Source organism: Biomphalaria glabrata, chromosome 4, assembly GCF_947242115.1.
Source record: "Biomphalaria glabrata chromosome 4, xgBioGlab47.1, whole genome shotgun sequence".
Classification (NCBI taxonomy): domain Eukaryota; kingdom Metazoa; phylum Mollusca; class Gastropoda; family Planorbidae; genus Biomphalaria; species Biomphalaria glabrata.
In genome coordinates this window covers 27,749,403-27,764,584 of record NC_074714.1, presented here as the reverse complement: position 1 = coordinate 27,764,584, position 15,182 = coordinate 27,749,403, and the positions used below count along the sequence as shown (strand labels likewise).

Below are 15,182 nucleotides of genomic sequence, written 5' to 3'. Positions count from 1 at the left end.
TTATAAGCCAAGTTGTCTGATTCCATACAAATAAAAAATTACTAGGGTGTCCGAATTAAATTACGATTTTCTTACCAAAATTTATTTCGGACAGCCAGTTTTGGACATCAATAAAAAATGATCTTATATTATATTTGTTCGTTTGTTGTTGTTTTTTTAATAGAGAATAAATGGGTAAATGTTTGGAGTGAGCTTGGTACATTGAATGAAGTTAAATGCTTAGATCTAGACCTACTAGATTTATCTAGATTTATATAAAGAGAATATAGAGGATTCAGTTAGGCAAGAATGGCTATCCTAACATGTACTATACTACAAAGATCATCTGACATCTGTATTTATTAAATTAATAAACAAAAAACACAAACATTCAACACACATCTAATCATGCTAACATAAGTCTAAAAGTCGTATAGAAGTCACTATCCCAGTGACCTAATTTTGGTAGAATAAGTGTTTTCATATTTTTACTTTTTGTGTTCTTATTTATGCATAATTCTAAAACATCTTAATGATTTAATATGAGGGGTTATGCCTGGGGATCTTAAAATTTAGTTAATGTTAGTAAAGAATTAAAATCTGAGTTTATTGAGGCCTAAATATAGAGACTGTCCGAAATAAATAATGGTGTCAGGAATCAAATAATGTGAGTCAAATGTGTCCGAATTAAATGAAAACACACGGCCTCTTTGACCTTAAATATAATAACAAATATGGGTTAGGGGTACAAATATAAGTAGTCATCCTTATTCTCCTTTAACTAAAGAAGATTTTGATACGTCATTTTCTTTTCTATGTCAAACCATTGTAAAATAATGCGCTGTTAAAGTCAAACTTTCAAATTTGGGCCTATAGGTGTCCGAATAGCATAAACTACTCTCTATATATATTTAATTTTTTTTTTCATTTCACTGGGTTATGTTATGCCAAATCTTGATTCTGTAGACTAGGTAAGAAAAAGAAAGTCACAATAAAGTAAAAATAAACTTGATTAAATGTACCTATTTAAATATAAGTTTATATGCAGACATGATCCAAAGGAACACTTGGCGTTACATTTGGCACCAACTCAGTTGCAGAAGTTGCCAGATGAAATTTCATAGTTGAATCTCCCAACGCCTAAGGGGCTTCAGTCCTGATGTTTCCTTGGTTGTCTTCTGAAGCCTTATTACCGCAAGGCAGCAGGGATTTGAAGTCTGAGTACCCCTCTCCTAGATTAATTGCCTTACTAGGTTGATGAGCTCCATCAGCCCAAAGACACGTGGTCTTAGAGGGAAATGAATCGGCAGACAGAGAAGCAAAGACCCCTAAATGGAGCGGTTGAGACGCATGGGCCACCCATGACCCCTTTATCTAAGGCCCAGGAATGCACTACGGAGAGGAAACTCTTGTGCTGCTGTAAAGCGGCTAAAACAACCCGGGAGACTACAGTTAAGGATTATAAGTCCAACTTGATTGGCGTAATGTATGGACAACACAGGTTATCTCTGACGGTAGGAGAAGTCTTCTCACCTCAATCAACCTGGGCAGTCCCCAGGCGGGTGCTGATCCGCCACAGCCTGCCTGCTCTAATGGGTGCTTAGAGCTTAGTTTAGCACCGAAAAACAAAAGAAGAAAAAGAAAATTTGACTGGCCACATGGAACGTCAGGACAATGTGTCTCACAGATGACCTACGGAAGGTTATGATGCAAGGAAGATGGCAGTCATAAACAACAAGCTGAAAAGACGACGCATTGACATTGCAGCTCTCCGAAGATGGCAAGCTCCGCAAGGCTAATTACACTTCCTTTTGGAAAGGAAAAGCACAGGATCAGACGCGAATGCATGTCAAGAACAGCCCCTCCAGTTGGTGGCTCCGAACGGCTACTAAGCATATTTATGATGACTACTTCTGGAAAAGTCATTCTAATTAGTGCTTATGCCCCCACACTATGTTCGCTTCAGGAGGACAAAGACAAGTTCCATGAAGACTTTAAGGAAGCCATTGAGATCATTCATCAAAAAGAGCACATGGTTTTTCTAGGTGACCACACTACCTGGCTAGACTGCCTTGGACTTTTTGGAATCGGCAGGATGAATGAGAATGGACAAAGACTGCTTGAATTCTGCGCATACGATAAGCTTCAGGACAAAACCGCAGCACTGTGTCTCATGGAGGCATCCTAGGTCTGGGCAATTGCACCAGCTGGACATGATACTGACACGGAAAAGGGACACATACTGCTGACATGTAGCTTTCAAAGTGCGGACTTTGATACTGATCACACTTAAGTGTCCTGCCAGATATGACTGCTACCTGCTAAGATCCACACATCTTAAGGAAAAAGAAAACCACGCCTGAATACTGCAAGCACAAAAAAATCCTGATCTTTGCATCGAATTTACAAACAAATTAGAGGAAGCTTTTAAAAACTTCTCAGTGACTGAGGTAGAAAAAAAGTTGGACCTTCAGACATGATGCTATGTACCAAACATCATCACTGGTCTTTGGGAACAAAACAAAGAAAAATGAGGACGGGTTTGAAGCAAGTCTGCCAGAAATTGGAACTGCCACCAGAAACAAGTAGCCATGCTAAGCTTCAAGATGGAGCCCCCCCCCCAAGCAACTTACAAGCGCTCAGATCTATAAGAAACAATGCCCAAAGAATAGCGAGACAGTGCTAAAAAATACAGCAGGACCTATGTTAAAACTTCCAATCTTGTTCTGACTGTGGTAACATGCGATGGCATGAAAAAAGTATTTGGACTTCACACCAGCAAGTGTGCCCCGCTCAAATAAAAGATGGTTCTATCATCAGTGATGGTGCATTGCAAAAGGAGCGATTGGTAGAGCACTATGCAGAACTCTACCAGCTTGAAAATGCCATCTCGACTATTGCTTTGTCTAACTTTCCATCACTTTCAGTTTTGAAGGAATTAGACGAAACGCCCTCTGTAAAGGAACTGAGTACAGCCATTGACATACTTGCATCCGGGAAAGCACCTGGATGAGATGGTATTCCCGCAGAAGCCATTCAGGCTGGAAAGCACGCCCTAATCAAACCACTCCGTGAACTGCTAAGCTTGTTCTGGGAGCAAGGAATGGCCCCCCAGGAATTGAAGGATTCAAACATAGTAACTATTTACAAAAATAAAGGTGACCACTCCAATTGTAACAGTTATAGAGGCAATTTCTTTTCTTAGCATAGTTGGAAAGGCTTATGCTAGAGTAATACTGAATCTGCTGCAGATCTTGGCAGAACGAGTTTACCCAGAATCTCAGTGTGACTTTAGGGGTGGTAGATCCATAATAGATATGATTTTCTCCCTACGGCAGTCCTTCTGTATAGCTTTTATTGACTTGACCAAGGCGTTTGACCTTATCAGCAGAACTGGTCTGTTTGGCGTATTAGAGTGAGAATCGGCTGTCCAAATAAACTACTGAAACTAGTATCAGTGTTACGAGCTGATGAGACTCTTAATTATGTACAACAAACTCATATAGATCTATATATAGTAGATTATGAATACTTTAATGTTGAGAAACCATTAATAATATATAAAATATAACTTAGTTTACATTATTATATCTTGGATTCCTCTCTCCCTAACCCTTTCAATACGCATTCGCACCATTTCACATTCACGCTATGCTGCGCACGTAACACCCCCCTTGTTCGACAAGTTCGATGTATATCGAACTTCTATCAGCCCTTTTTCCAAACATAATAGTTAGCACTTTGAAATTCTAACTTCTCAATAACATTTACTACGAAACACAAGAACCCTAACAAAGTTCATATTAATTATACCAACATCTACATTCCAGCGCAATCCAATAGTTAACAAACCAAGTCTATCTTGCTCTATACATATCCTAACCCCAACAACATGACCCTGCATATAACTAACTCACCACACTCATAATACCATAGATTTAAACCCAATGTCTATTTACTTCTTAGTATCATCAGGATTATATATAATGATTCTAGTCTTGACATTTGTTTTAGGTATTTCTATCACACCAATTTGATAATTTTCTTACAAAAGTAATTATATAATTATAATCACACAAAATCAAAATAAAATAAAATACATTGTACAAAATCTACGTATCTACTTTCTACTACTTATACTTTTTTACATTTCCTATGTAGCCTTTACAAAACTTCTATCATCTAGTTGCCTTAACATATATGTATAAGCAACAATGATACATAATTCATTACAAATGTATTTAGTCAGTGTAGATTAGAACAATTAGTATCCATTATTACCCCTTTCTTATTATCTCTATATAATTCTAACATTATTTACATGCCATCCATTCCGTTTTCCCCCTTTGCAATATTGTCCCATTGTGATCCCACTACAGAATGGTCTAGCTGTACTGTTTTCCAGCCTGCTATGATGTCCCATTGTGATCCCACTACAGCATGGTCTAGCTGTACTGTTTTCCAGCCTGCTAATATCCCTCTCGTTTCTCATATACACCTCTCCACTATTGTACCTTAATTCCTTAACTCTGCTTAGCTGTTGACACTGTCTTCTAGTATGTCCCTTTCTCCCACAATTAAAGCATAAGATGTATGGATTTGTACGTCTGAATGTGGGTTTAAATTGCTTTCCCTGTACCACTGATTGCCTTTATTTAGAATATCACACCTTTATATTTTGCCAGTTTATTCCCACACTCTTTCTTTTATCACTCACTTTTTCTTGGTCTGTTTTCAACTTTTTCTCCGACATCTCTTTTTCAAACGCCAATCTCTCTCTCTCTCTTTCAATGGCAATTAATTCATTTTTCTTTTCCCTTTCAATGGCTATCTTTTCGTTTTCTTTTTTCCCTTCATAGCTAACTTTTCTCTTTCACTTTTGTCCTCCATGTCTAATCTCTCCTTTTCTATGGCTAATCTTTCACTCTCCATCAAACTTTCTTGCACGTATTTTCTTAGTTCTGATCCTTCAAGCTCCAACAACCTCCCCTCTTGCTTCAACGCTGCTACCTCAGCCTTGTCCGCCATTATCTAGTTCTAATAGTCGAATCGAATCCTGTCTCTAGATCTAGAATTTAATATCTCTAATGTACGTAGGTTTTACCTTCACGCTGGGTGCCACTTGTTACGAGCTGATGAGACTCCTAATTATGTACAACAAACTCACATATATATAGTAGATGATGAATACTTTAATGTTGAGAAACCATTAATAATATATCAATAATAACTTAGTTTACAATATTCCATCTTGGATTCCTCTCTCCCTAACCCTTTCAATACGCATTCGCACCATTCCACATTCACGACATGCGTAACTATCAGCTTTTCACGAAAATATGCAGGGCACTATACAGTTTGACAGTTTTGCCTCCAGGCCATTCTCCATCAAGATCGGAGTAAAACAACACTATTCGGTATCTTCATTTCAGTTGTACTCACCAGCGCTTTTAAATCCCTGGATGATGGATTATATATCCACAGTTGATCCAATGGAAAGCTATTTAACCTGGCACTCCTTAACGACAAAACGAAGAGATGGCGTAACTTGATTAGGGAACTGCTGTTTGCCGATGTTGCTTGACTCCTATCTCATTCCCAAGAAGGATTACACAGGCTTGTGAATGCTCTGGCAGTTTAGCTTTGCAATAAGCCTCTCCAAGACTGAAATCCTGGCTCAAGATATTGCAACAATACCAGCGATACTTACTGAAAATCACACACTTACGATGGTGCAGGAATTCACCTACTTGAACAACAATCGCCAGCAACCTAGATTTAGACACTGAGCTGACAAAATGAACAGGAAAGGCTTCTGCAGCAATGGCAAAACTCCCCAAGTGCGTCTGGGAAAATACCAAATTGACTATGTAGTCTACAATGCCTGTGTTCTGAGCACACTTTTTTATGGCAGTGAGAGCTGGGCAACTTACATGCATCAAGAGCATTAGATTAATTAGCTTTCACCTATGCTGCCTGCGACGCATAATGTGCATGTCTCCAACCAGGACATTTTGAAACGGGCCAATATGCACATCATCTATGCTTTTCTGACACAGAAAAGACTACGCTGCCTCGGACACTCGCATGTCAGATGGAAGAATTCCTTAAGACATCCTACACGCTGAGCTTGCTAAGGTAGTCAGACCTAAAGGCTGCCTAAGACTAACCTACAAAGAAGCGAGACAAGAGAACCACAGGCATCAACCAAAGTATGTGGGAGGAGATAGTCCAAGACCGGACGGCATGGAGACAGACTGTACGTGCTGGTGCGAATTTCGCTGAGAGCAAAAGAAACGAAGCTGCATCAGTCAAGAGAAAGAAAAAGAAAGCTGCCCAGTCTGCCAGCGCTAGGACAGATGCATATACATGCATGAACTGTGAAAATCTCTGCCGCTCCGGAATTGGCTGGATCAGTCACTCCAGATTCTGCCCCGTCTCATGGCGAATCCAAAGCCATCAGGGCGCATCCATTGTCTTCGGAGACAGAAGGAGCCATATACACTATGTATACACGCAGAGACAAATCTAAAGGAGTATGCACATTTAAGTCAACATATAGATGATAGAACCCTTACAAAATACTGCTCCAATCCCGCCACTCCATGTGCCCATAAGCCTCAGAGCAAAAAGTTTGCAAAGTATTGGGGCCAACATCCCATAAACCCTGCTTTGCTCCATTTTTCACCGTATTGTACCTATTTAAAATTTGGTATCCGGTCACTTTATCCCCAATTAATTTTGTTCCCAGCCATTATGCTGTTAAAACTTTGACTTTAATTATAAATACGGGGATCCACAGGTTACTATTTTGTTTAAGTGTGAACATATGTATATACTTTACAATTACATGAATGCTATTAGGATTTATCGTAGCTACAGTCAAATGACTAAGTCCAAGCGACCGGCCAGTGTTAGTCACTGTTTTCCCCTTATTGGATCGCTTAACAATATTAAAGTTTACTTCCATGGTGATGGCTTTCCTCTTCTTTGACACACTGCCCTCATCAGAAGAGATTGCCTACGCTTGGTAGACATAATGAAAAGTAAAGGTTAACAAAATCAGAACACACATAAAAGAGAGAAAGATGAAGCAACAAGCCAAAATGGCGTACAATGCAACTTCCTCAGTCCACACCCGCATCACTGCGTATTCTTCCGCCATTCACAACTAATTACCACACATGAAGTTTACGTTTAGGGCTCAAAATCACTTGTAAAAACAACATTTTATATAGTACATCAACATGGGAGATGTGTGGTAAGCACAAAACACTGTAACTTGGGACTGACGTAATCCGAGCTTATTATTCTTGTTGATGCGGTTTATCTGTGATTTGTTTTCCCAACAACCTCTTCGTTGTAATAAAATTATGTTTTCCTTTTTTTTTCAGAAATAAAAGAATCATTCCTTTTGAGTGTGAGAAATAAAAGCTACATAGCTGCTGGGGTGCTGGTAGCAACAACAACAGCTGTATTAATTGCAGGGGCTCTATATTATGCCTGGTGCCATCAGGATACTTGGAATTACAGCATTGTTCCTATTGAAGAGTTACCTCATTCAAAAAGCAATGTTATTACTCATGTTGGAATTCAATTTGCAGATGGTAGTGCTGTTAGTAAAGGCATCACTTCTTGTTTTGTCAGTAAAAATTCAAATATAGTAAATATGAACAATAAACATATTTAATCATATGTTTTACTGTTTTATTTACTGGCGCTGAATTTAAAATATGTTTTCATCACTATTACACAATCCATGATAAGCAAGTTTGCTGTGATATTTCTATATTTTTTTTTTACTTCAGTTTTAGTTAATTTCTTAGAAAAGAAAAATGATTAATTTACATCTTAAAAGTTAGAAATATAGCCTTACTACTTTGCTCTAATAAAGTCTAATATCAAACTTGCTCTTCATATCAAATTGTAGTGGTATATCCCTATATATATATATATATTTACATATATGTTATTTCCTCTTATTACTTGTTTACAGTCTATATATATTTGAAAGTGTGTATTAATTGGACTATCAATGCAGTTTGAATGAAAAGAAGTTAAAAGTTCCTCTTTAAGACATATAGGGCATTTGCCACCAGTGCCATAGGCCTATTATGAAGCGCCATCAGGATACTTTGTATTTTATTTCCTTGTAAAACTTAAATAGTTCTTACCTGTTTATTTTATTTCCTTGTTAAATTTAATTAGTTCTCTGGTTTGTTTATATTTTTCTCTAGTGCTCACTACACCACTTTACATATCTTTACTGTAATATGTTCTGCCTATTTTGCTGAAAATATGATGTTACTTATTACTCTTTGACATTATCTGTGACATTTCACGTCTTGAGAATACATGTCATCCCTTTGCAACTTCAAGTGTGACCAAAGGGGCCAATCCTTGATACACAGCTGTGGTCGCAGGTTGGGCATATGTAATGACCAGGCCCTCTTGCATTTTCACCCTTCTTTCTGCTTCTGTATGTTGTGTATGACCCTTTATGCTCTCTCTCCATGTGGATCTATCCAGTGCCACTTTTTCCCAGCTGCTAGTGTCGATTTTGAAGAGCTTCATGTCGCGTTAGCATGCATCCGTATACCGTAAAAGTGGGCGACCAGGGGCTCTCCTGCCTTCTATTAGATCACCAGACAGAATGTCTTGTGGAAGTCGACCTACTGGCATTCTACGAACGTGGCCAAGCCAGCCAAGGCGTCTGCTGCTGATAACAGAGCGGATGTCATGGCACCCTGCTCTTCGTAGCACTTCCTCATTGGTTATTTTATCTTGCCACCTTATTTTAAAGATCCGGCTTAGGCACCGGAGATGGAAGACATTCAGCTTTTTTCCTGCCATGAGTAGGTTGACCATGTTTCACTTCCGTATAACAAAGTGCTCATCACACAGGTCCGGTAGACTAAGGCTTTAGTATTGTTAGTCAGCAATATGTTGTCCCACACTCTTTTCTGCAACCGTGACATGGTGCCCATTGCTTTGGATATCCTGTTGTTAATGTCTTTATCCAGTACAGCATTGTTGGATATGATGGAGCCAAGATAACAAAAGTGATCATCAATTTCTATTTAATGTTTACTTGAGGTGCAGTATTTGTGAACTATTTTCTTAGTCTTGCTTTGACTAATATTTAAAGCCGAACTTCTGGCAAGCAGCAGATAGTTTTTCAACCAGGGACTGAAGCTGAATACCAGAATAAGCCACATCAGCTGCATCATCTGCATACAGGAGTTCCCTGATAAGTATCTTCCTAACCTTGGTTTTTGCCTGCAGCCTTGATACATTAAATTGTTTTCCAGAGAATCTTGTATGGAGAAATACACCTTAGTTGATGTCGTTGTACGCTTAATGCAGTAGACAGAAGAAGAATATGCCAGAGTACTTGCGAGCACATATCCCTGCTTGACTCAAAAGGTGCTGATTGGGCTCCATTGAATTTGACAGTACATTTCGTTTCCTCGTGGAAGCATCCAAATGATCTTCAGTAGTTTGGGAGGGCAACCTATTTTCCTTAGGAGTTTGAAAAGGCCACTTCTGCTGACCGTGTTAAAAGCTTTAGTCAGATCAACAAAAAAGATGTAGAGGGGTCTTTCTCTCTCTCTCTCTCTGAATTTCTCCTGCAGTAGTCGTAGAGAGGATATGGTGGATCTACCACTCCTGAATCCACACTGAGACTCTGGGTAGACTCTAGAAGCTATTGCTCGCAGCCTGGATAGTGCCACTCTAGCAAAGATTTTGCCAACTATGCTGAGAAGAGAGATACCCCTATAATTGTTGCAGTCACTCCGAGCCCCTTTGTTCTTATATGTCGTGACTGTGAGATATGACCTGCTTCCCAGCAGCGGCAGAGGAGATTATAGAGTTCAGGTAGCAGGCGTGATTCGTTGACCATAACTACTTCCGCTGGGATGCCATCACTCCCTGGAAATTTTCTATTTTTCATGCACTTTATAGCTTTTTTGAGATCACCAAGGCTCGGAAGCTCATCTAGGCATTCCAATACTGGAAGATCTTATAAAGAAGCCAGGGTGACATCGTCTACTGTATTCATTGTGGCATAGACATCGAGGTAGTGTTCTGTTCATCGTTCTAGCTGCTTGTTTGATCTGTAATTTTTTCTCCAGATTTTCATAAAGGGGGGGGGGGCAGGCAGACACTGTTGGACCCAGGGCCGCTTTAATGCCATCAAACAGAGCTTTACGGTTTCCTAAGTAGAGACTTTCTTGAATTCTGTTGCAGGTACCCTCCAAAAGTTGTTAGCACATTGTCTAGCCATTTGTTTTGCCTCTTTATTAGCAGTTTTGATGGCTTGCAAAGATTTAGGACTAGGCTTTGTTTTGTGAGCGAGGTGTGCAGATCGCTTTTTCTCGATGCAAGGTTCCATTCTCTTCAAACCAGTCTACAACTTTGTGCTTTTGAGTCCCAAAGGCAGTAATTGCTGAACTATAGATTACATCTCTTAATTTCTCCCATCTGATAGAGATGTCTTCTTCATCACTTATTGGGGGGATTGAACTGTTCAAGAGCTCGCCAAAGAGTGCAGACTTCTCTGGGTCACTTACATGTTTGACGTTAATTCGCCTAGTTCTAGGTTGAATGGAAGTATAAGCCTTTTTGAGAAGTAGTTTGATCTTGCTTAGCACTAGTGAATGGTCTGAGTTGCAGTCCGCACTATGGTATGAGCGGGTGTGGATGACACTTTTCAGTTCCATCCTTCGAGTGATACAGAGGTCAAGCTGGTGCCACCTTTTTTAGCGTGATTGCTGCCAAGAGACTTTGTGGCGTTCCTTGCCAGGGAAGTATGTATTTGTCACACATAGTTCATGAGAGCTACAGAACTCGAGTAGCCTTTGGCCATTGTCGTTGATTTTGCCAACACCATGAGGTCCCAAGCATTTTGGCCACGCATCATTTTCAGCACCAACTCGGGCATAAAAGTCTCCATTTATATAGAGGTGCTCGGACTTTAGAAATGTTAATTACGTCCTCCAGAGCTTGAAAGAATCTGTCTTTGTCCTCTTCTGGTGCAGTAAGGGTTGGTGAGTAATCACAGATTATATTAACTTTGCCTTGCGGTGATGCAAATTTCATGTGTGCTACTCTTTCATTGCCTATGGGGAACATCGCAATGCATGGGAAGAGACTGTTTCTTATTGTGAAGCCGACGCCATGTATTCTGGGGCTTTGTTCTGGTTTTCCTTGCCAGTAGAATGTATAGTTGCTTTCTGTAAGAGATCCACTGTCTGCCAGTCTGGTTTCTTGCAGGCAGGCCACATCAATGTTTAGTCTGCTGAGTTCTTTGTCGATGATAGCTGTTTGACGCATGTCGTTGACGAGTTCAGGGTCAGTATGGAAGCCAGGACACATTGTCCATATGTTCCAGCTTGCAAAATGCATTAATGTTGAGGGTTTTCTTTTGATTGTATTGGCAGGTGCGGGTGAGTAGCTTGCTTTTTGATTGTGTCTTAGCACCAAGCACCCAGTGGTGCGGCAAGCTGTGGCGGGATAGCACTTTATTGTCCGAGAGCTGCTCGGTCAGGCAGTAGCTATCCAGTGAGGCTGAAAAGCCTCTCCTACCATCAAGATTGGTCCCTGGCGTTCCAACTTACGCTAATTAGCTAGGAACTTATCATCGGTAACTACCACTCTCCTTTTTTTTTTTTTTTTCAGAGGCATTACTGTCAGAGATGGAGTGGCCTCTCCATTGCTGGGGGAAAGCCTGGGCGGTAAATTTGCGAGTGCTGGGCAAAGGCACTTGTTTCGTAATAAAACTTTAAAAAATTAATTTTTTGGGGGCTAGAATGTGAAACTAGATTCCATTGAGTAAACCATGAACTTTACTCTATTTCCGCCATGTTTCATATTGTTTATAAAAAAGTTCTTTGAATTGTTTACAAGTGTTGAAATGTATTACTGCAATCCAGTTTCAACTTTTCTTCTGTATGATGCATCATTTCAGTGCTCTCTTAAAGTTGACAATCTCTGAATTTATGACTTGTGTTGAGTCCCTGTCTCTTCTATTCCTTAATTAGTACTACCATAATATTTGGAACAAAATGTCTGTAAAGTTATTGCATTTTTAAAAAACTATTTTCAATGTTTAGGTTTTTCAAAAAAAGCGGAGTAGATACAAGAAATATACCTGAAATGCAAATAATAAAAAAAAAAAATTGTTTGCTTTTTGTAACATTTAAACTAGTTCTTGATATTAGATAGTTAATGCATCTGCGTCAATTATTATTTTTGTTTATATTTGTAATATTATATTTTAGAATTTATGAAAATTATATTGTTTGAAAAAAAAATGCAATATATTTTTTCTATTTATAGACCATTTTAGTTTCATTTATGATAGTACTTTTAATATCTTATTTTCCTATAATTCTGTTCATAGATATTCAAATTTTCATTTTTGTTTTGACTAAATTTTCATTTTAAATGAAAAATATTGTTTGAATAGACATAGACAAATTCTGTTTTTAGCCTTAATTTTGTTTTTACACCTGTATAAGTTTTTATTTTTTAATATGAAAATATAATAAAAATTCTCTTATGTATATTCTGTATTGATGTAATTAAAAATATAAAGAACAAAGAATATTACTTTTTCTTTTTAAATTATCAGGATTGCTAATAATAATTACCTTATTCATATGTCAAAAACCTATAAGACCAGTGGTTGGATGCAATTAATATTTATTGTTGTTGCTAAAAACATATTTTCTTAGTTCAGGTTATAACATAAGTTGTGCTCTATCCATTTTAAACCATCCAAAGTAAAATTGTGTAATATACGTCATAAAAAAAATTGTTTTAAACGTGTTTTAAAAAACAGCAAACATTTGAAAACGTTTGCAAGTTTCTTTTAACATCCTACTTATAAATATGATTTAATTTAATTAAAAATTACATTTTAAGTAAACTCCTTTAAATATGCATATTTTTTAAATAGCAGTTTAATTGCCTTAGGTAAAAAAAATATATAAATATTTTTGAAAAGCCATTAGTCTTATAGTTAGCCAACTAACTATACAATTGTACCTCAAATATTTCTCAGTAATGCTCAATAATATGTGTAACATATGCTTTAATGTTACTTAAGTAATTGATTACTGCTATTGAAAATATAAACACAAAGATTGTGTCTAAATCCATAGTTTCCTTGCTATCAGCGAATTCTTTTCTCACAAACCAAATCAAAAGTGTGAAAGAAGCAGTGTTTATAGTCCAAAAAAAAAACAACAAAAAAGCTAATGAGTGAGTGCCTTTTTCTTTTACAAAATGCATTGAGTGTCTTGTCAGACATGCATTTTGATCTAATATGCAATATTATTAGGAGATGATGATGTTTGAAAAAACAAATTTGGAACAAACCTTTACGATATTTATCTGCTTGAGACCCCATTTCCATTTTATATTTAAATTTGTATATGATACAGATTGGTTGTGATAGTTGTGTGTAAAATAATCGCATAAAAAATTGACTGTCTTATTTTGAATCAAAATGCTGGCTGAAGTTATTATTTCGGATTTTTAGACGTCTTTGAGTTTGTGTCTATTACCATTTGTTCAAAACTTCCAAACTATGCTTGAAGAACTAGTCCCAGTCATGTGAAAATCAATCATTTGTTACTAAAAGAATGTTAATGTACTATCTTTTAATGTCATCCTATGTATTTTAAATTGTAAACAAACTTTTAAGTATTTATTGTACTTTTCTTTTATATATGTTAAGACAGACTGTTAGTACCAGTGTGATATATTGTTACAAAATAAAATTTGTTATAAAACTATTTCACCCTAAAAGCACATTTGTTATTATTTTATATTTTGTATACTTACATTTTAAGAATATTTAAAAATAAAATAGAATTTCCACTTTAAACACTGAGAGGAGTTATATGTATGGGACTAGATGCATTTTGAGGGGTGCATGATGCCCCGTTATACGTAGAGGGGCGCTAAAGAAAAAAAAAACACATGATTTTCTATAAATTTTTTCTTTTGAAAATTATTTTAACTAACCATCACTTCCCACTCGGGTTAAATCTGATGTATTCACCGTGTTGAATACAATGCACTTTGTTTATGACAATATGTCAATTGCAGACATAACTACATGCAAAAATGGAAATGCGTATTTTGAGGGGCAAATGCGAATTTTCCTTAATATCAAGAATTATACCCAGGAAAGACTAAAATTAAATCATTCAAGCCCATAACATACATGAAAGGCAGCTATCCTAAAGCTAACACAGCATAAAGTTATATAAGACATTTTGTAAGTAAGTCAAAATATTTACACTTTGTCTTTGTCTTAGACTTTTGTAGACTATGTTAGAATGATAAGGTTCTTGTCACTTCGCAAGGATCTTATGATCATAATGCCTATTGTGTACTTTACATTCCATAATAGCGGCAACAGAACATTTAGCTGGATCAGTGACATCTAGTTTTATAAAGTAATTTTGTTTATAGGCAATTTCTTTGCAAGGTATCCAGCCACTGGAAATATTTTATATCACTCAGATTTTCTTCTTCCAATCTTTCAATTGTGATCATACCTAAAAATTATTGCTATGTTTTGAAACGTAAAATAAAGGTTAATCAATTTTTAATAACTTTTAGTTGTTGTTTTTTTTAATATCAAGATGACGGACAGACCGACTGACAGACAAAACGCAAAAACAATGCGGCTTTGATCCTCTTTAAATAACACATAATATGTAGCAACATCATAAACCACTTAGACAAACATAATGTCCTCACACCATACCAACATGGCTTTAGGAAATATAGATCATGTGAAACACAACTAATAGGACTAATTGATGATTTTTCAAAAGGTTTAGATAATAGTGAACAAATAGATGCTATCTTACTAGATTTTTCTAAGGCTTTTGACAAAGTTCACCACCATAGTTTGCTTAAAAAATTAAAATATTTCGGCATTAATGGTCCACTGCATCAGTGGATTAAAGACTTTCTGATAGGGAGAGAACAAACTGTAATAATAAATGGCTCTAAATCAACACCGATAACAGTAAACTCAGGTGTACCTCAAGGTACAGTCTTGGGTCCACTACTATTTTTAATTTACATAAATGATTTACCAAATTGCATTAGTTCAGGAACAAAAGTCAGATTATTTGCAGACGATTGCATAATATATAGAACAATAAAAACAACAC

At 37.1% G+C, this 15,182-nt stretch overlaps 1 protein-coding gene across 3 annotated transcripts in view; it reads left to right on the top strand.

Annotated features, from left to right (window-relative positions):
* The window catches only part of LOC106078055 (uncharacterized), a 28,189-nt gene extending 14,405 nt beyond the window's left edge, over nucleotides 1-13,784 (top strand). For all 3 annotated transcript variants that reach the window (XM_056026039.1, XM_056026038.1, XM_013238800.2), the window contains exon 5: nucleotides 7,374-13,784. In XM_056026039.1, coding sequence (XP_055882014.1) covers nucleotides 7,374-7,669 — 296 coding nt within the window. In that variant the 3' untranslated portion in view covers nucleotides 7,670-13,784. The remainder of the gene's footprint in view (nucleotides 1-7,373) is intronic.
* The last annotated feature ends 1,398 nt before the right edge of the window (nucleotides 13,785-15,182 follow it).